At 40.6% G+C, this 21,384-nt stretch overlaps 1 protein-coding gene across 1 annotated transcript in view; it reads right to left on the bottom strand.

The window, feature by feature from the left end:
* EXOC4 (exocyst complex component 4) overlaps positions 1-21,384 on the bottom strand; it is an 828,650-nt gene that overhangs the window by 791,954 nt on the left and 15,312 nt on the right. Inside the window, exons 2-3 of the mRNA XM_060108317.1 lie at positions 16,791-16,980; positions 5,367-5,561 (exon numbers count right to left, since the gene is read on the bottom strand). Of these exons, the coding sequence (XP_059964300.1) occupies positions 5,367-5,561; positions 16,791-16,980 (385 nt within the window). The remainder of the gene's footprint in view (positions 1-5,366; positions 5,562-16,790; positions 16,981-21,384) is intronic.

Genomic DNA, 21,384 nt, shown 5'->3' with positions numbered 1-21,384 from the left:
CTTCAATTAATGTGAGTGGAATACAAAGGACAAACTGCAGAAATGTGATGCAGCAACCAGAAATTATGTCATTAATGCGCTTGCATCAACCCAGCACAATGACTGCAGAGGTCTAATTTAAACTGTACATATCACAAAGCTACAGGCTACAGTATTAATCAAGTCTCTGATTTCAATGTGACGGATACAGGCTTCTTGTTGGATCACTTTTAGCTTTTCATAGGCTAACAGCAGCTGTTTACCTTGAAGGAGGAAACAAAAGGCCATGCCTATTTGCAGACATCCCCTGTCATGACAATTTATTTTATGCAATACTCAGGTTATCAAAAGACATAAATATCCCATCTAGAAGCCAAGTCTATAGCTATCAGCCCAGGCTGATGGTGAAATAGGAACTGCAGGAGCTGACAAGAGCCATGGGTCACCACTGATTTATTTACTCTGAATTTATTAACCTGAGTAGGGATTAAATTACTGGGCATCTGCACCTGCCTTAAAAATGGAAAGACAGGGCTTCCCTGGTGGCGCAGTGGTTGAGAGTCCGCCTGCCGATGCAGGGGACACGGGTTCGTGCCCCGGTCCGGGAGGACCCCACGTGCCGAGGCTGGGCCCCGTGAGCCATGGCCGCTGAGCCTGTGCGTCTGGAGCCTGTCCTCCGCAACGGGAGAGTCCACAGCAGTGAGAGGCCCGCATACCACAAAACAAACAAACAAACAAAACAAAAAACAAAAAAAAAAAAACGGAAAGACAAAATCTCTTGATAAAGAGATCTAAGCAAATCAGAGGGGTTTGAAAGACTACATTGTTCTGTCTTCACTTTCCTCTGATGTCTTTTAAAGGAAAGTACTTTTTCTTCTTTTTTTAATTTATTTTTATTAATTTATTTTTGGCTGCCTTGGGTCTTCGTTGCTGCGCACGGGCTTTCTCTACTTGCGGGCAAGCGGGGGCTACCCTTCATTGAGGTGTGTGGGCTTCTCATGCGGTGGCTTCCCCTGTTGTGGAGCACAGGCTCCAGGCACGTGGGCTTCAACAGTTGTGGCTCACGGACTCCAGAGCGCAGGCTCAGTAGTTGTGGCACACGGGCTTAGTTGCTCCAGAGCATGTGGGATCTTCCTGGACAAGGGATCGAACCTGTGTCCCCTGTACTGGCAGGCGGATTCTTAACCACTGCGCCACCAGGTAAGTCCTCCTCTGATGTCTTTTAGCAAAGATTTCCATTTGGACCCTTGAGATGCCTTAAGTAGATTTTACTTCTAATAGCACATAACCATGGGGAAAGGAAATGTGATTATTTTCTCATATGAAGTCCAATCAAAGAGCAATTATAGACCTTACTATTTACTCATATACAAAAGATCAAATTGAAGAATATTTCCAACCCTTTGAGCACATCTTAAATCCTACCTCCATGAAATCTTAAATCCTACCTCCATGAAATCTTCATTGTATATTAGAATATGCTAAACCCCCTGGTCATCCAAACCAACTACTTCCTCTGGAAAATGCGGAGGATATCAGAAACCTATCTCTCATAGGGTTGTTGTGAGAATTCAAAGTGTTAACAAATGTAACATACTTAAAATGGTACCAGCACACAGTGAGGGCTCAACACATATTAGCTATTATTATAATTATTGTTTTTGTTGTCCATTTAAATATTGCAGAAAGGAGGAGTTAGAAACTAGAGAACCTTGCCATTAAAAAAACAAAAACAAAACCTAACAAAAACCCCAAACCAGAGGAGAAAAAAATCAGACCAGAGCTCCTAGAGAGGAATTTTCCTTTTCTCTGTTTAGTGGTATCAAAGTCTTCCACAGAGTTACCCGTGTGGCTAATCATCTGTGAACTCTGACCACGTGAAGTACATTATGCTAAGTACAGGGTAGACAAAAATAGGTAGGATATAGTCCCTGCCCCTCAATGACCTACCATACAAACAAAAGCAATTATATTTCAGTGAAATACACACAACTTATGGAAACAAAGAAAAGCATCTACTCGTGTCAAGTAATCTTGCCACAATAAAAATATATAATAATCCTTTTTTAAAAAAAAAGAGAAGCATCTAATTACCTGGGACATTCAGAAACTTGATGAAATTTGAGTCAGGTCTTAAAGAATAAATCATCATTTTCCAAGCAAGCAGGATAAGGATTAGGTTCAAGGAAATTTACGATTCATAAAAAAGAAATCTATCACATCCCTATACATCAGCAACAAATAACTAGAAATTATAATTAATGAAGAGCCACTATTTTAAAAAGCAACCAGGAGCTGATAGCCAGAAGTAAAGCTAACAAAATACATGTACTGTCTCTAAGGAATACATTACTAAGCATTACTATAAAGCACATAAATTAAGACTTCAATAAATGAGAGATACCCTGTTCTGAAAGACCTGATATTACAAAGATGAAATTCTCCTAAATTTAATCAAAATACCATCACGCTTTTCATGGAACTTGACAAGTTGATACCAAAATTCATATGGAAGAGAAAAGGGCCAAGAATAGCACAGACAGTTCTGAATAGCAAAGTGAGGGAATGTCTTCACCTGCTATCAAGATATATTATAAAATTATAGTAATTAAAACAACAGGGTTTTGGTGCAGATGTAGACAAGACCAACTGAACAACAAAAAGAGCTCAGAAACAGAACCATGCACATGTGAAAACTTGGTATGTGACCAAGATGGAATTATAAATAGGTAGGAAATGAATTCAATAAATGGTCTGAGCCAAGTGGCTATATAGAAGGTAAAATTAGATCCCTAGTTCACACCATATATGATAATACATTTTAAATGGATTAAAGACAGTGATATAAGAGATTCTCTTTATGACAGTAGGATAAAAAAACTTTCTCAAAATAAGTCACATGACAAAGGAAATAAAGAATGAAAAACATTATTGAATTAAATTTTAAAACTTTTTAATAAAAGACACTCTAAACAAAAAGATATACCACCAACTGGGAAAAGATATTTACAATCCATCTAACAGACAAAGGATAAGTATCCAGAGTACATAAAGAACTACAACAGAAAAAGAGGAACTTCTGGGAAATCTCTCTCTCACACTCTTTTCTAGAGGTGACAGCCCTTCCTTCCCACACAACTCCCTAGGACCCCCCTTCCCCCAACCACATAGTTTTAGTTGGAACTGACAATCACAGTACCCAAGCTGCCTAAACTAGATCTGACCCCCATTTTTGAATTAGAAGATTATTTTCCTCTGCAAAGCTGGAAAAATGTAAAATACAGCTCACAACCCTTCTTTTCTCCACACACCCAAACCCCGCCCACATGTGGAAGAAAGTCTATAGTAAAACAATGAAAAAACATGCAAAAACATACAGATGGCATTGCACATATACTCCTGTTCTTTTAGCAGACTGGTTACATGAGTAAAGCAATTATTTTACCTAAGCTAGCTGGAGCTGAATTTCTGTAACTTACAGCCAAGAATTTAAAGAAGTATTTAATGAGGTCCTTAAGTCAAAACAAAGAAAAGACAGTGTTCATTATTAATTAGCTCTTAAATAAATTAGCCCTTAAGGAATAAAGGCTAATCCTAAAATCTGAAACCCTAAAATGAACATAATTAACACCAAAATAAGTTCTAACAACCTATTTTTAATATACGGCACTTGCTTTAAAAGCAGGCCCACTACAAAAAATCATGATTCAAATAGATGTGTAAATGCTACACAAATATATATAAGCTTATCTATTCTGATTGCTGAATCTTGAATATTTAGCACATATATGCCTTCCTAACACATAAACCAACAGCAAAGCTAAAGAGGTGACTAATTTTTTTTGTTGGACACCATATAGCCATTATTAAGGAAGATGACACTAAAGATACTGAAAATACCCAATTATTTTACCACTCCAAAGAAAAGACCATTATTAATCTCCCTCCACTGTGGAAACTGACTATTCACTATCACACAACCAGGTTTTAATATATGAGAGAATATCACGGCGCAACTCATCTCTTGGTTACCAAATTTCCTTTAAAGCTTCTTATGACGGACTTTGAGCAAAATTCTTCTTGAAAGTCTGAATGAATGTCTGAATGAATTAGAACCACTTAGAGGATTTAACCTGTTTTTCTCCCACTAATTCCTCTCAGTGTTTTTTTCCCCCCAGTGCTACAGCCAATCTAATTTGTTAAAACAAAGATAAGGGACTTTCACCTACTGTGAAAAGAAAATCCAAATACAATCCATCTACTCCTGAAAGTTTCTATAGTCGCCAGACAACTGTGAGAAGGAAGTAGGGAAGTTTGTGTGGAAAGAGGAGGTGGAATGAGCAGCCCTTGCTAACAGCCACAGGCCCTAGGAAAGTTAGCGCTTTCAGGGAGCAAGATGTGTATTTTTGTTTTTTTATTCATTATCTTGACGCTCAGCCACATGTACCACCAGCTGCAACCTTCTCTGAATTTTCATTCCTAATTCAGAAAGTAGCAAAATGGGCTTCCCTGATGGCACAGGGGTTAAGAATCCACCTGCCAACGCAGGGGACACAGGTTCAAACCCTGGTCCAGGAAGATCCCACATGCCACGGAGCAACTAAGCCCGTGCACCACAACTACTAAGCCTGCGCTCTAGAGCCCGCGAGCCACAACTACTGAGCCCACGTGCTACAACTACTGAAGCCTGCATGCCTAGAGCCCATGCTCCGCAACAAGAGAAGCCACCACAATGAGAAGCCCACGCACCGCAATAGACAGTAACTAGAGAAAGCCTGCGTGCAGCAACGAAGACCCAACGCAGCCAAAAATAAATTAATTAAATTAATTTTTTTTAAAAAGTAGCAGAATGGATGAAGATACAGGCTAAAGGCTAGGCTGTGGAATACTCCTGCTGGACAAAGTTATTCCAGAATTATTCCCCCCAAAATTGTTTTCTTTCTTATCAACTTAAAGGAAAAAAACAAAGCCCTAATGTAAATAGTCCTTCACAGAATTTTTGGAACATAGTTTATAAATCTCCTAAACTTCTCTCTCTCATGCAGATTTCATTCTTCAAAATGGGATTCATTAACTATCTTCCTCTGAAACTAAAACAAACACCTCTCATTACCATTCCAACATGACTGAAGTACTGGTTTCTTACCATTATACTTCTTGACGCTGTTCCAAAGGCAGACAGTGCAAACACTGACATTAAGAAGAGAATCGCCTACTATTGCAAACACTGACATTAGCAGGAGAACCAGGCAGGCTTCACCTGCAAGGGCTCGTGAATGCCAAGAGGGCAGTTTGTCATGTGCTTCATGAAGAACAGAATTCAGAGAGAACAGAAGGAAGCACTCTATCTTAGCAGAAATGCCCAGGAGTTCAGGCTGTGCTCTTACCAGCATGTCGGTGGCACTGAGATAGTGCTTGCTGGCCATGCACTGTTCCAGCTTTTGAGGCACTTGCTTGATATTCTCGATTTCATCCAGCAGGTTCAGGACATGCTTGTGTTCAATTCCTTCAATCCACAACTTCCGAAGCTCATCTCGTTTGCAGTGCAACAGCATCTTGCATGAAAGCAGATTCTCTTTTACCTACAACAGAACAGTTTCAATCTTGGGTCAGTCCAAAGTCTTTCCAGCCTAAACCCACAATTTGGTTAGTATTCTTCACCAGTACTGCTATTAAGTAACAGTTCCTAGTTATCACTGCCACTCATTCTGCTGTGGTTAATCTGCTTGTGAAATTCTAATCCTGGTTATGACACAGACTCACTTGCTCAGGTCTCCACTTCTCTGTATTTTCTCTCCTGAGAAATGAGAAAATTACTCAGGATATAGAGCATACACTCTGAAAATATGAAGTTCCACACCAAAGTTAATATATCTAGAAGGGAATGACTGATTTGAGAGTCCGTGCTATTATTCCTTCCCCATTCTTCCTGGCATATTTCCTATTCAGCTGATAGGTCACTTGGTCCATCCTTCTAGGTCTAGAACTTTAGCTGAAGTTGATAACAAAGGAAATGGATGCTTGTCTCAACTGACTAAAATGAAAGTAAGCCCAGTTTCCAAAAAAGAGTAGACGCTTCCAGAGACAGTCATGAAATAAAGGGAATTAAAACATACCAAGAATTTTTTCCATGTATTCTGATTTTAGGTATTAAATATGACAGTTGCAGGCAGTTTGCTGACCAGCCTAGGCACAGCTTGATAACATAGGAGGCGGAGAAGAGAAGCAGGGAAGGGTAGTCACCATGTACATGATAAGTGTATTTTCATGTTCTACCCTAATTAAAAATTTGACTTTTATAGCATGAAAAAATAAAAAGAATCATGACCATTCACAATTCATAGAACTACTTTCATATACTTTTGACATTCCTTTACATGTATTTTTATTTAAATTAGAATTTCATGTTTGTTTACAGTTTTGGTTTTGTTTCCTGTTTGAGGTAAAATTTATGCATGAAAGTGTATCTATCACTTGATGAGTTTTAGCAAATGCATACACACCTGCAATAATCCAAACCTTCGTCAATATATAGGACATTCCCATCACCCTAGAAAGTCTACCATGTTTTTAACAATTAAAAATCTGTCTTCTTTTACAACGTTTGGTGTGGTGGTACACAGACTCATGATGCTATGTTTTGGTGACTGTAAAACTAAATTTTGACATTTTCCCAGCAAACATGGAAAATAGGAATTGAATGCTAAAATTAGAAGGTATCTTGAGACAGCATCTAATCCAATCCTACAACTTTAGGACAATATCTAAATCATACTTTTATCAAACTGTCCAATGTAAAAAGAGCCCTGAATAAACAGGTTTTGTAATCTGTCTTGATTAGCACAGAAGAATGACTGTTAGCTTTCTGGGGAGTTATAGACGCCTTTGACAATCTGTTGAAGAAGGTTCTAATCACCTCGACTCCTTCCATCAATCCCAAAGAGATGCCAAAATAATTCTATTTACTTTTTTAGCATAAAATACCAAGAAAAGAGAGAACAGAGAGGAGGGAACAGCAAGGATGGCAAGAAACCCTTGGAAGCTGGTAAGAAGAGGGCTGGCATCAAGTGGGGTTTGCTAACACTGAAAAGGAGGCACCAAGAATATTGAAGGCAAGAGTACAGGGTTGAAACTAAGTATCTTGAGCCCTCATCCAACTTCCTCATCAAACCACACAGACATGTAATTCCCTCCCCCACGGCACTGGCCAAATAGGAGGTTTACAACCTGAAGAAACTGAACTAGAAAGAATCTGGACCAGGAAGTGCCACACAGCTGAGAGGAGGGTGTGAGGCACTGGACAGAAAACAGGACGATGAAGTCAAAGTGGACCCACTGACAAGTAAGGTCCTCAGCTCTCCCTGGACCCTCAGCCTCCTTCCTGGGTTGGCTCCGGTAACACTCAGCTTGACTTTGAGCCCCAACACAGGAAACTTATGGCTTTCCCCTGGGAAAAACAACCAAGGAAACTGCTGGGTCCCTACCCAATCATCGCTAGACAAGCCCCACCACATGCTGTGAGCACCGTCTCAGCTTTGTAGTATACCTCCCTTCTCCATCCAAACAGTCAGCCAAGGATCACCACACAGTCAAGGAAAGCCTGTAATATGGAAAGACAGGCATCAAAACAAAGAAAAAAGTGCTGAGGGGAGTAGGGGAACAGAAACTAGGCAGGAAAAAGAAATTTTAAAAAGCTGTAATTAATATCCCTTGGGGGAAAAGATATTACATCAATGAAACAAGAATAGGATACTATAAAAAATTCAGAGAATGAAAAACAGCTCTTGGAAATTAAAAATATGATAGGAAAAAAAATCCAATACAAAGGTTAGAAGAGACTCTTGAAATCTCCAGAGTAAGACACAAAAAACAAAGAAAGGAAAATAGGAGATAAAAGAAAATGGGGTGGTTGATAAGCGAGGTCCAAATAAGAACTCCAGGGGAGGAAAAGTGAGACAAAGTGGAGAAAAAATAATAATAAAATGGAAGAAAATGTTCCAGAGTAAAAGACATGAACTTTCAGATTGAAAAGGCACACAGAGTGTTCGAGACAATGGAGTGAAAAAAGAACCAGGGCACGTTATTCTGACTCGTAAGAACACAAGGATATAGAGACAATCCTAAAAGCTTTCAAAGGAGGAAAAAAAGCCATACAAAGGACTGTGAATCAGAATGTGTCTCAACAGCAACACTGACAGCTACAAGACAAAGGAATAATGTATCTTCAAAACCCTGAGAGAATTATTTCCCAGAAAAACTATCAATCAAGTGTGAGGAAAAAATAAAGACATTTTCAGGCATGCAAGCTCTTAAAAACTAAACCTCATATGCACCATATCTCAGCAAGCTACTGAAGAATGTACTCCATCAATATAAGAGAAAAACAAGAGGAGAAACAGAGGATCCAGGAAAGGGGAAAACCGATGCAGAACAAAGGCAATGGGATTTTACAATCATTAACTCCAAGGAAAACGAAAACAAAACTGCACAAGCAAAAATAGTATGCTGCTGGGCTTCCCTGGTGGCGCAGTGGTTGAGAATCTGCCTGCTAATGCAGGGGACACAGGTTCGAGCCCTGGTCTGGGAAGATCCCACATGCCGCGGAGCAACTAGGCCCGTGAGCCACAACTACTGAGCCTGCGCGTCTGGAGCCTGTGCTCCGCAACAAGAGGCCGCGATAGTGAGAGGGCCGCACACCGCGATGAAGAGTGGCCCCCGCTTGCCACAACTAGAGAAAGCCCTCGCACAGAAACGAAGACCCAACACAGCCAAAAATAAATAAATAAACAAATGTGGGGTTTAAAAAAAAATAGTATGCTGGATGGTTTAGATGTAAATATTTACGTCGTTATAATAAAATACACACCAGCTATTTAACCAAAAACTAGGACACAACTATACAGAGAGGATGAGGGAAGATGAGGTGGGGTGGGGGAAAGAGTGAAGGAGGAACCATAACTGGAAGCTCATATACAATGTCTAAAATAGAAAGATCCAGAAAAGTAGTATAAGCATATTACTTAGAAATACAGAAATACAAATATCTGGAAAAAAAAAAAAACTAAAAGAGTAAAATTCCATACCTCTGAAGTGTTGGAATTAGTACTTTGGTAGGATGAGGTAGGGAAATGCTGGTTTTTATCAGCATTTGTGGTTTTATTTGATTTTTTAAACACATTTCTCAAGGCCATTCCTAGATCCTCTAGGAGTTCTTGGTGCCTGGGTTAAGAACTCTAGCTATTAAATCCATTCTATGTTAAATTTTAGTTAAAATCTCTCAGAATCTAATTTCTGATATTCTACTTATATCACCTTGGTTCTATACTTCTCAGCTTTTCCCTCTGTGTGTAACGGTTACTATGGAAACTGTTAAAAATAAATTTTATGTCATACAACACCCAACTAGGCTCTGGATGCAGATAGTGGGAGATAAACTTACAGGGTGTCAGTAAAGCTTGGCAATCTCCCTTCTGATTGGAAAAAAAGACCATTATGGCATTTCACACTAGGATATATACAATGTAATCAGCTCACTCCTCACTTTTGCATAGTACATGGAGGAAAAAAGAAAAGGAAGGTAGAATGTGTGTGTTTGGGGGTGGGGGAAATGGCATCAGGCTGTGTGGAAAATGAACATCACCAAAACCATTTCCTAAACGGTTTAGCCAAAGCTGCAGACATAAGAAGCTAAAAGAACTTTTAATACTAAATTGCCCTGAGGCTTCAGCTTTTTGATCAGAAAGTCAGTTATGAAGAAATGTTCTTTTAAAACTTGGGGTGGCAGGGGGAATACCAGTCAGCAATAAAAGGGAAGAAATGTGAAGAATCTCAAGATTATGCTGAGCAAAAGAAGCCAGACGCAGGAGTATACATGCTATGAAGTTCTGCAACAGGGAAAAATAATATATGGTGATAGATTTCAAATCAGTATTTGTTTGGAGCAAGATGGGGTTGGGAGTATGGCCTATAAAGAAGCAGGAGAGAAGTCTCTGGGGCAATGGAAACATATTCAAGGATATATGCGTTTGACAAAACTCACTGAACTAAAAATAATGCATTTTATTGTACGTAAACGCTAGCTCAATAAATATGATTTTTGAAACAGGGAGGGGAGAAACAGGGCTATGTCTATCAATGAATAAATGCAGGTAAATGTAAGAAAGGTACCATATTCCACCTAAATGTTTATTTCTCAAAGGCCTGTTCTTTTAGAAACATGGTGACAGCATTTTAATTCCATTCTAATTTAATCAGGATAGTTAAGATTCAAAAATTCTGTTACTCTGTTTCTTCCTTAAATAAATCCATGAAGAGTCAAGCTTTTCAAATCATGACATCAAAACCCAAGTAAAACTACCAAACGTAAGGTAGATAGCTAGTGGGAAGCAGCCGCATAGCACCGGGAGATCAGCTAGATGCTTTGTGACCGACTGGAGGGGTGGGATAGGGAGGGTGGGAGGGAGGGAGACGCAAAAGGGAAGCGATATGGGAACAGATGTATATGTATAACTGATTCACTTTGTTATAGAGCAGAAACTAATACAGCATTGTGAAGCAATTATACTCCAATAAAGTTGTAAAAAAACAAAAAAAAAAACCCAAGTAAAGAAATCCTTCCTCAAACACAAGTTTCCTTTGCTTCCTTAGAATTCTAGTAACTTCATTTGCTCCAAATCACCTGTTCAGAAAAAGCAAGAATTTCAGTTTCAATAAACAAGAACTAAGTCACTTTAATTAGAGACTATTAGAAAAAGAGAAAATAAGGAACACAGGGCCCAAGAGGTCATTATGAATGGATATGTGAGATGACACAGAAAGCAGAGATTTTTGCAACCCTGCCTTGAGAAAGATCAAGAGAGAAGGAAATGAACTGGGGCCTCTGAACAACACGTTGGGACATGTGACAGAGGAGGATGCTGATGGAGGCACAGGGGAGGTGGTGGAGGCCCTAACTTTTAAGTCATAAAATCAGAAAAGCATTGAACTTGGATGAAGTATTAGGGGAGGAGGGGAATGCCTTTGAGTGTGCATATTATCTGTAATAAAATACAACAAATGTGCAAGCACTTCATTGATACTGTAGACTAGAAATACCCTGTAAAGTTCCTCAGAAGCAAGGGATGGTAAATGAAAATTAATGAAACAATCAACGTTATTCTTACTTCTAAAAGAACAGAGTATCATATTTTCTCTTTTTTGTAGTAAAAACAAATCCACATATAAGCATTTTCATGGGTATTATCCTAACACATGTCCAAGCCATTTTTTCCCACAGTCTTAATAGAAAGTGCTTAAAACAAATGAACTGTAGAAACACTACTCACTGCTCTGTTTACAAGCCCTTTAGAACTAAAGATCATTTTTTAATTACCCTCAAACTTTTATTTCTTATGCTTTTTGCTCCTTTGTTTTTCAACTTCCATTCTAAGGTGTTAAATTCTGAGAAGCTCCACTCAACCTTTTCCAAAGGCAATACTATCCCTTTGAGTTGCAGAGTCTGGATACAGAACACAAATACAGATACAGTTAAACTTAATGAAAAGACTGCCTTGTAGTTCTTGTGACTGCATTAATGATCCGGACCACTGCCTAGATTTTAAGTGATGATATCTCATTCTTGCCCACAGTTTGGCATGTCCATTTCTAGGCTTTTTTTCCCTCTCTCATACAAGCAGCTGGGATTTTCTATCTTATGCCTGGGCTTAAATAACTTCCTACCAAAACCATGTTGTCCTACTGTGACTTTCTTTTTTATATCAATTAAGGTTATTCTTCATTCTAATTCTACCTCACAACATATACTCTCATATAAAAAGTCACAAAATTATTTTAGTTAAATGTTAAGTAATGAATGTTACATTACTCAATGATCAAGCCCTAACAACTTCACTTTAACAATCACATATGGTTATTTCCAATTACAGGCAAGAAAAATGAGTTAAGAGCTCGATCAAGCACCAACAGAACAGCCGAAACTGGGGCGAAATGTAAAGCGTTTGTGCGCACATCACAACAGAGACAAGTATCTGTGTTTTCCCTTCAGTTTACCTGCTTCTATGATAAGCATTAGATGGATACTTAGTATCTTTAAAGAAATCTGGTTATCATCTCATCTACTTAATACAGGATGGAAGAAACACTCAAATTCAAATACTACCAACAAGCATACGGCCCAAGTTCCCAACTCATATCCATTCATATTCATCTATTCTGGTGCTGCTGTAACAGTCATTATGACAGACACTGGTAGAAGCTATAAACTCTGAGGTTTTCTAATGCAGTAACATCTCATTTGTACTCAACAGTAATAAGACAGCCCAACTATTTTACTTACCTATTTTACATAACTGACCTGATCAATCATACATGGTATTTTATTTGCACATTTAATCTCGAAAAAATTCCAAGTGGACTTGACTGATATAAAGAAGTTTGGAGCATCAAAGAAGAGTCAGATCTATCTGTCAGCTCATACTATCCTCAAGGACAGAGATTCTACCAACAAGAATCCGTAAATGAAAGAAATACCAAAATGGGGAACGTAAACAGTTCCGTGTTCTCAAGCTTTAAAAGGTAACAAAGCATGAATGTGAACATCTTCATCTGCCCTGGCCCCCACTAAAATCTCTTCTCAGTACAGCAGCTAGAGTGGCCCTTTTAACATGTTAGACACATCGTGCCATTCTTGTGCTCAAAACTTACAATGATTTCCACACACCCAGGGTTAAAATCAAAGTCCTTACAGTGATCAAGACCCCACGTGACCGGACCCACTCTGCCACACCTCACCCACCAGCGCTCTCATCTCCCTCTGCCACCCTCCCCACTTCTCACTGTGCTCCAGCTCCAACCTTGCTGCTCCCCCAAATTCCAATCATGTTCTTGCTTGAGGATCTTTCTGTACCTGCTATTCCTCCTTCCTGGGGTGGTTTTCCGGACTCTCCCTCACCTTCTTCTAGTGTTGGCTTGAATATAACCGCAGTGAAGCCCTCCCTGACCACTCTGTTCAAAACAGGAACCCCTTATTCTCATTCCTTGCTTTTTTTTTATTTTAAGCACAGCATTTCTTACCATCTGTTATACCCTCTTACTAATTTATAGCCTGCCTTTCTTGACTAGAAAGTAAACTCCACGAGGACAGGAATTTTTGTCTGTTTTACTCACTTCTATACCCCAGGACCTAGACCACTGCTCAGCACAAAACAAAGATTTTATAGAGACTAAATCATGTTGCTAAATATCATCTATTTGTTTTCCTGTGTCTTCCCACTAGCATGTAAGCCCCATGAGGACAGGGACTGGTATTTTCCACTACATGGAAATCTAAAACAGATTTCAGTATCGAAACCACCACCAACACATAGCTGGCACTCAACAGATATTTACTGAGTGAATGCTCGTTCCATTCTTTTGGCAGAGAGCAGAAAGAAAATGTCAACTCAGATTCACACGTTCTCAACATCTTGCTTGGCTCTGAAATAATGTAAACCAATGATTACTGAATCATCCCCATTTTTACTTTAAAAATATACATACCTTTATTCCGTATACAATCTAAAGTGCAATTAAAAACCAAAACTGATAGGCAAAGATTAGTGAGGAAACATCAGTGTTTCCTTGGTGATAAGAAACAGACTTTCACAGTACAAAACTGTCAAATTATACAATAAAAACAAATTCCCTTTCATTTTTCCCCAAAATTTTCTTCTCCCATGTATCAATTATCAAAGGCTTTCTTGAAAAGACATTTAGCTCTTTATTTTTCTCTTGCCAATATTGAGGCCAGTTCATAACACTGAGTTATGTGACATTTACTTTCTTTTTTTTTTTTTTTTTTTTTGCGGTACGCGGGCCTCTCACTGCTGTGGCCTCTCCCGTTGTGGAGCACAGGCTCTGGACTCGCAGGCTCAGCGGCCATGGCTCACGGGCCCAGCCGCTCCGCGGCATGTGGGATCTTCCCGGACCGGGGCACAAACCCGCGTCCCCTGCATCGGCAGGCAGACTCTCAACCACTGCGCCACCAGGGAAGCCCCCAACATTTACTTTCTTGACAACTGTCTGACATAATAAAAAAAAAAATTTTTGTTGTTTCCTTTTGCTCAAAACTCCAGCATACTTGAAAATGAGGAGGACGGTGAAAAGACTGGCTACTAAAACAAGTGTGCAATAATCAAGATGAGACTCTCTTTTTCAGTACGAGCAAACACTCTTTGTTTGGGCAAAGAAACTACTGACTCAGAGTGATAGGGAGTCAAGGCAGAGACCACTGCAGTGCCTCCCTTGAGATTAGGACAAAGTCCTTCCAGTCAAGCACACTCATCAGAAAACACCAACACCAAGAGGTCCTTCAATCTTACTGTGATTACCCGAGGCAAAGCCAGAAGGTCATCAGCTCTACAGATGCACTTTCTGACCCCTCTGGAGCTTAGTACATTGGGTCAAAATGGACTACAGTTCACTTTAAATCTAGAGCTACTGATCTATAGCTTTACCTAGTTTCATCGATAAATCCACAGGATGAACTCACCACTTGTAAAGGCTAAGAATTATAGAATTCCTTCTGAAAATGCCCAGTTCATTCTAAAATGTAAAGTGGTCACCACATTGCTTCAAAAAAAGGTTAGGAACCTACTGACTAAATGCCCAGTTCATTCTAAAATGTAAAGTGGTCACCACATTGCTTCAAAAAAAGGTTAGGAACCTACTGACTGTGGAACTGTACACTTCAAGGCTGAAACTCACATATAACAGCATTCTTAGAAGAATCATTTAGGTACCTATTACCAAATCATAAGGTCTAGAAGGCAGGGAAGAAAACATGTGAGGAGACCGTAGGCACGGCCACCACTGGGCAGGTACATCCAGAGAATCCCCAAACCAATCAAATAGCACAGGGCAGCACACTTCAAATGGTCTGTGCAGCCCTCTGGCCACAGAGGTGCTTGAGGGTCAGCTGCTGAGCGCTAAGGAGGGGTGCCAGCACGAGGCTCTGCATCTCTCAGCCCAATACCAAACAAGAGGCAACTGGTATGTTGGGGTTCTGCAAAATATCTCATGTACAAAGAAATGGGGGGCTACTGCTTAAAAGATGTCTGAAAACCAGCATCAAGGACCTCAGAGCAGGGAGACCAGAGTTCAAATCCTAAATTTGTTGAGTGGGGAACAGACATAATTCTGCCTGGCAAGGAATCAGTGCCCAGTAAGTAGGAGCAACTGTTATTTATCAGAGAGCAGTAATACAAGGTATTAAAGGAGTGACCCTCAAAATACATAGCCAAGAACCACATAACTATGGTGTGACAGTATATAACCTTTATTTGATCAGTTCATCCCTTGACCAAATATAAAAAATACCCCTTATGAACCCACTTTATCCTTTAAGAACTAAAGATGTGGGACCCAGGAACCAAAAGTTTTTCAAAGACCAACCACAGAAGGAAGGGGGGAGGGGAGGGAGGGAAGGAAGGAAAGAAGAAAGGAACCAATTTCTGCCTTGCAAACCAGAAATAGAGACACAGATGTAGAGAACAAATGTATGGACACCAAGGCGGGAAAGCGGGGTGGGTGGGTAGTGGTGGGATGAACTGGGAGACTGGGATTGACATATATACACTCATATGTAAAAATAGATAACTAATGAGAACCTGCTGTATAGCACAAGGAACTCCACTTCACTTCGCTGTACAGGAGAAACTAAAACAACATTGTAAAACAACTATACCCCAATTTAAAAAAAAAAGAAGAAAGGAACCAAGAAGAGGGAAGGAGGAGAGGAAGAGAGAAGGGAGAAAGAAAAAGAGTGAAAGAAAAACAGCTCCAAAATATGAAAGACAATTACAAAATAAAAATTAATGCATGCTTGTCACTACTAAAGAACAATATTCAAGAACTTCAGTATTCATAAATATTTACATTTAAATAATTTGTGAGTTAGATTTTCTTCTCAAAACCAACAAGAATGTACAATGACTGCAGAGAAATCACAACCAACTTCAAATGGGGTGACATACTCAAAACCAAAAATTTTTTTTATTTTCAACTGCTACGGCAATACACACACACAATGTGTGACATGAGCACAATAAATACATTTAATACATTATAACGAGAGCCTCTAACAATAAAAGGCCCTAGAGTCTTAAAACAGCTCCCCTTTTAGGCTTCCTCAAGTTGAGGCCATCTCCTCTGTGCCATTTCACACTGCAGTGAAAAGTAACGGCAGAGGGACTTCCCTGGTAGAGCAGCGGTTAAGAATCCGCCTGCCAACGCAGGGAACGTGGGTTCGATCCCTGGTCCGGGAAGATCCCAAGTACCACTGAACAACTAAGCCTCTGTGCCACAACTACTGAACCTGCACTCTAGAGCCCGCAAGTCACAACCACTGAGCCCGTGTGCCACAACTACTGAGCCCACACACCTGGAGTCCGTGCTCTGCAACAAGAAAAGCCACCGCAATGAGAAGCCCGGGCACCACCACAAAGAGTAGGCCCCACTCACTGCAACGAGAGAAACCCTGCACACAGCAAGGAAGACCCAACGCAGCCAAAATAAATAAATAAATAAATTTATTTTAAAAAAGGAAAAGTAATGGCAGAAGCCAAGGATGAGACTTAAGGGAGAAAAGAAGCAAGGCCAGATGCCCTCTGTGAGCCTCTGCATCCTGGCTTTCCAGAAACCTGCAAAACTCCTGCAAAGCATCAGTATGAATCACTCGTTAAGGCTGTTACCACTACCAGGGCACCTCCAAGCTATAACACCTGGACTAATGGTAGATGCAACAATCACCAGATATTAGAAGGATGGAGGCTTACCTGCTTTATTTTGTTTCGGGAGTTGGTGATGCGCTCTGTGATGCTCTGGTACGTGCGAATGGCTGTCGTCAATTCTGTGTAGTGCTGCACGATCAATTCATCCAGGTCACGATCACACTTCTCATAGGCTTCTTCAAGACGCCCCTTCTCATTTTCTCTGTCTTCAACATCATCACTGGTAGACAGGGTCCTGGTAAAGACAGAATATATCAAGCTGAGGCAAACTTGAAACCCAAAAGTAGACGAAGGATGAGTTAAGTCAATGAGAGCACATTCACCTCACTAACTAGGAAATGAAACAAGTTACTAAGAGAAAATAGGAAACCGCCTGCACAGCAAATTCCAGTAGCCTATCTAAATGGATTTATTGGTTGCCAATCCAAGGAGTCTCTCTCTTCACTTTTCCCCTTGGCATAATCAGGTAACAGGCAGCATGAGCTCTGCAAGAACCTGGGCAGGTCTTGATTTGTTGGAGTGAATTCAAGTACTTGCATTCCCCTTACCAGTGACAAGTCTGGCCAATGAGACCTAAGGACTTCTAGGAGTAGTTTTCTTTTTCTTTTTATAAAATGATATTTTACTTATTTATTTATTTTATTTATTTTTGGCTACTTTGGGTCTTCGTTGCAGCGAACAAGCTTTCTCTACTTGCAGCAAGCGGGGGCTACTCTTCATTGCAGAGCATGGGCTCTAGGCGTGCGGGCTCAGTACTTGTGGCTCGTGGGCTCAGTACTTGTGGCTCGCGGGCTCTATCTAGAGCGCAGCCTCAGTAGTTGTGGCACACAGGCCCAGGTGCTCTACGGCATGTGGGATCTTCCCGGACCAGGGCTCGAACCCGTGTTCCCTGCATTGGCAGGCGATTCTTAACCACTGTGCCACCAGGGAAGCCCCTAGGAGTAGTTTTCTTGCAAAAAGGTTAACAGGAAGCAGGTCCCTTTTCCCAACACTGGGTATTGTTATACAAAACTAAGATAATCATACATTAGCCATACTATAATCCTGGAAGGGGAAGCCAAGAGAAATGCCAAGCTACTGCCATTACATCATTGGGCCACTAAAGCAGCCAACCCACAGCTGCCTTATCGAGGGACTCCCTGTTAGGGGAGATAATAAATATCCATTGTTTAAGTCACTTTCGCTTGGTCTTCTTTTATATATAGCCAAAAGCATACTTACTATAAAATTGCTTCTACACTGAGGAACCGCCTTCCAAACAGTTCATTCAAATGACCTGAATTCAGTACAGAGCCCCCCAGTGGCCTGGAAATAAGGTCACAGTCATTCTAAAATCCACTACAACAGACAGCAATATCAGCTATACTACAAGGCAGTTCCTGCATTTACTATCCTTCCGACAGCACTAACAAGATTGATACGAATCAACAATAAGCAGGGAATGAGATAGATACACTTATTAAAAATCTTTCAATAACTTAGCTTGATACATGAACCACAGATCTTGTTTCCTCTTTTTTACCCTTCTTGGATAATTTTTTTTTTTAATTTAGTGTTATAATCAGTAACAAAGAAACCTTTTTCTCTTATCTGTTGGCTGCGGTAATTTAGTTTCATTAAATTCCCTCAGATTTGTCAGCTTATACATTCAGCATACTTTATTTCATTTATCTTTTTTAATTTAGGGAGGGGGTAGTTTAGGCTCTCAATGATGGATGCCATCAATTATAAGTCCATCATTAGAACTGCTTTCAGAGATGGTCTGTCAGCGAATCAGTCACATATCCCCTTCCAGATTTTTGCAAGCAAAATACTGTACAACAACAGTCTTCTCCAAAATGTCATTTAGAGTGAAAGATCTTAATTCATGAGTCATATAATATCTTATCTTCCAATTTAGAGGGCGATTCAGCAGGCCAGTCTCTGACTTCAATCTAACCTCAAAAAAGAAGTTTGTAAATGTGTTAGGGATGTCAAGAGATGGGGCCCAGCATGAAATGGGGAGCAGGAGGGATAGAAATGGAAGGAAAAGGCAAAGCCTGTGAGGGCTACAGGATACACTCCAGGCTGCACACTGGGAACCCCAAGACTTGAAGGAAGGCCTTTACCATGCCGGATCCTGTCCTCCTCTGTCAACTGGTGAGACTACCCCAGACCACCTCCAAGCTTACTTTCAGGCAGAAAATACCACACGAGCATTTGACTAATGAAGTAAGTCGGAGTAGAGAACTGAGGGGGAATTTGGTTTCAAAGAGAGAGCTACCAATACTACTTGCAGTATTTGGCTACAGGGTGGCTAAGCATATCATCCTGTTGTTTCTGTGATATATAACTTGGCTCTTTAAATTTGAAACCTTCTGGGCTGTTAATCTAAAGTAAAGCACAATCAGAAAATGCCTTCCATTTATCAAGTGTCCCAAAGGGAAGAGTTCCCAGATATTTAACTATTATTTCCCCCCTTTCACAGCAAACGGCCACAGACTTTTCAAAGCTACACTGGATCCGTCTGCCATCTTTACGACGCTTTGCATGATTTCCTCCCCACCACCGTTTGTGGAAGGAAACACGCCAAGCATTTCACATTGTTTACATGAACTAGTAGAATTACCATCAAGGAAGATGTCAGGCTGAGAGAGAGGACACCTTCTCGGGCACCAGTGGTCACTGTAACGCATTACCACAGCATTAGGAATTATTTAGAAAACAGAAAGGGTTACTAAAATGAAGGTGAGAAAGTCGGGCCTATAGGGAGTTTTAGCTCCTATTTTCATTTTCAGAGAAAATATTTATGTAAGGAAATAGCCTGTGCCATATTTGCCCCACATTTGAAATTCATCCTCTTGATGTAAACTGGGCTGAATGACATTTTGCCTTTAGTCAAAAATACTTACATAGGAGAACTCTGAGAGGACAAAACCATTAAAGTTTTTTTTTTTTAATTAGAGCAAAGGAAGGCAGCGATAATAGCCACTGATATCTAGAGGCTGCACATTTTATAGAAAGTACGTTTAATTCTCAGAACAGCCCACTGGAGTGGGTCCTGTGGTTATCCTCCCTCTCCTTTTTTTTTTTAATAAACTTATTTATTTATTATTTATTTTTGGCTGTGTTGGGTCTTCGTTGCTGCACACTGGCTTTCTCTAGTTGTGGCGAGCGGGGGCTACTCTTCGTTGAAGTGTGCAGCTTCTTATTGCTGTGGCTTCTCTTGCTGCAGAGCACGGGCTCTAGGCGCTCGGACTTCAGTAGTTGTGGCACGCGGGCTCAGTAGTTGTGGCTCGAGGGCTCTAGAGCTCAGGCTCAGTAGTTGTGGCGCACGGGCTTAGTTGCTCCGTGGCATGTGGGATCTTCCCAGACCAGGGCTCAGACCCGTGTCGCCTGCATTGGCAGGCAGATTCTTAACCACTGCACCACCAGGGAAGTCCCCTCCCTCTCCCTTTTTATAGGAGAGGCATGAGATTTGACCCTCCACTTCACTCCTCCATACTGTCAAGAAATGCGAAGTCTGAGACTTTATCCTACTTAGAAGCTAACAAAGTTAGCCTGCCGCAGTTTCACGGATGCTGGGGTAAGTCACAAAACTCCCGGGTGGGTCAGAAGCTCAGGACTTTATTAGTCATAGCACAGCAAGTAACACGAGCATCAGCATATTTGTAGCAGGCCACCTGCCCTCAAGTCCCACGGGCATTGGAAGGGTGGGCCGAAATGGATGCCTACACATGCTGAGTTGCTGGAGAGGAACCCTGAGCTTAAACATGCCTGCCCTTTGCTCTGGAAAGGTTATCTCTATCTTCCAAACATGTCAAACAAACATCCTTGACAGTCTAAAACAAAGGGCACCCGTACTTTGCTCACAACAACTTCAGAAACACAACCTTCCCAAGGAGAATCGTCTCCCAACAAAAATGAAACCTAATTCATTGGGTTCCTCAGGGGACTGCATGGTGTCAAGCAATAGTAGACCATAAACGAAGATTCATTTCCAACCTGTTTTCTTTTCTGCAAAGTGAGACCAGAAATACAATGCCTCCCACAATAAACATCTGCAAAATGAATGAATGATAGACCATAAAAGCAGACTAACTCTAGGGAGAAAGTTCCCACACGTGCTACCAAAACGCAGCAAAATTCAGTGTAGGATTATCCTACTTTAAGCAAGTCACTTGACCTGAACTGAGAGCAGGGTAGAAGAGAACGTTTGTCATCTAGCTCACCCCGCCAGCCAGGTCAGGAACTTCTCCTCGGCCTTCTAAGCCTCTGGGCAAGGGAAACCTCACTGGCCCACAAAGCCATTCACTGCAATTTTGAACTGCTCTGCTTGTTACAAGGTCTTTCATTAACATAAAGCAAAATCAGCCTCTTTGTACTTTCTACCCATTGATCCTAGTTCCACCTTTTTCAGCAACATAAAATAAGTCTATTCCCTCTTCCATAAAGTCTCTCTTTAAATGGTAAAGGACTCTCAATAGTTTTTTTCCTCACCTTCAGCACCTCCAATTTTTTCATCTGTTTCTTCCACAACATGGCAGCCCACCAGCCTTGTTACTTTCTTCTGAAGTTCCCTTGAAAATGGGTAACCCTCACACAGGACTTACTACATTAATCTAAGTGGTTTTTATATAATAATTTATTCCAGACAACA

Source organism: Mesoplodon densirostris, chromosome 9, assembly GCF_025265405.1.
Source record: "Mesoplodon densirostris isolate mMesDen1 chromosome 9, mMesDen1 primary haplotype, whole genome shotgun sequence".
Classification (NCBI taxonomy): Eukaryota; Metazoa; Chordata; class Mammalia; order Artiodactyla; family Ziphiidae; genus Mesoplodon; species Mesoplodon densirostris.
The sequence above is the reverse complement of the archived record's forward strand: the minus strand, read 5'-3'. Positions and strand labels throughout refer to the sequence as shown.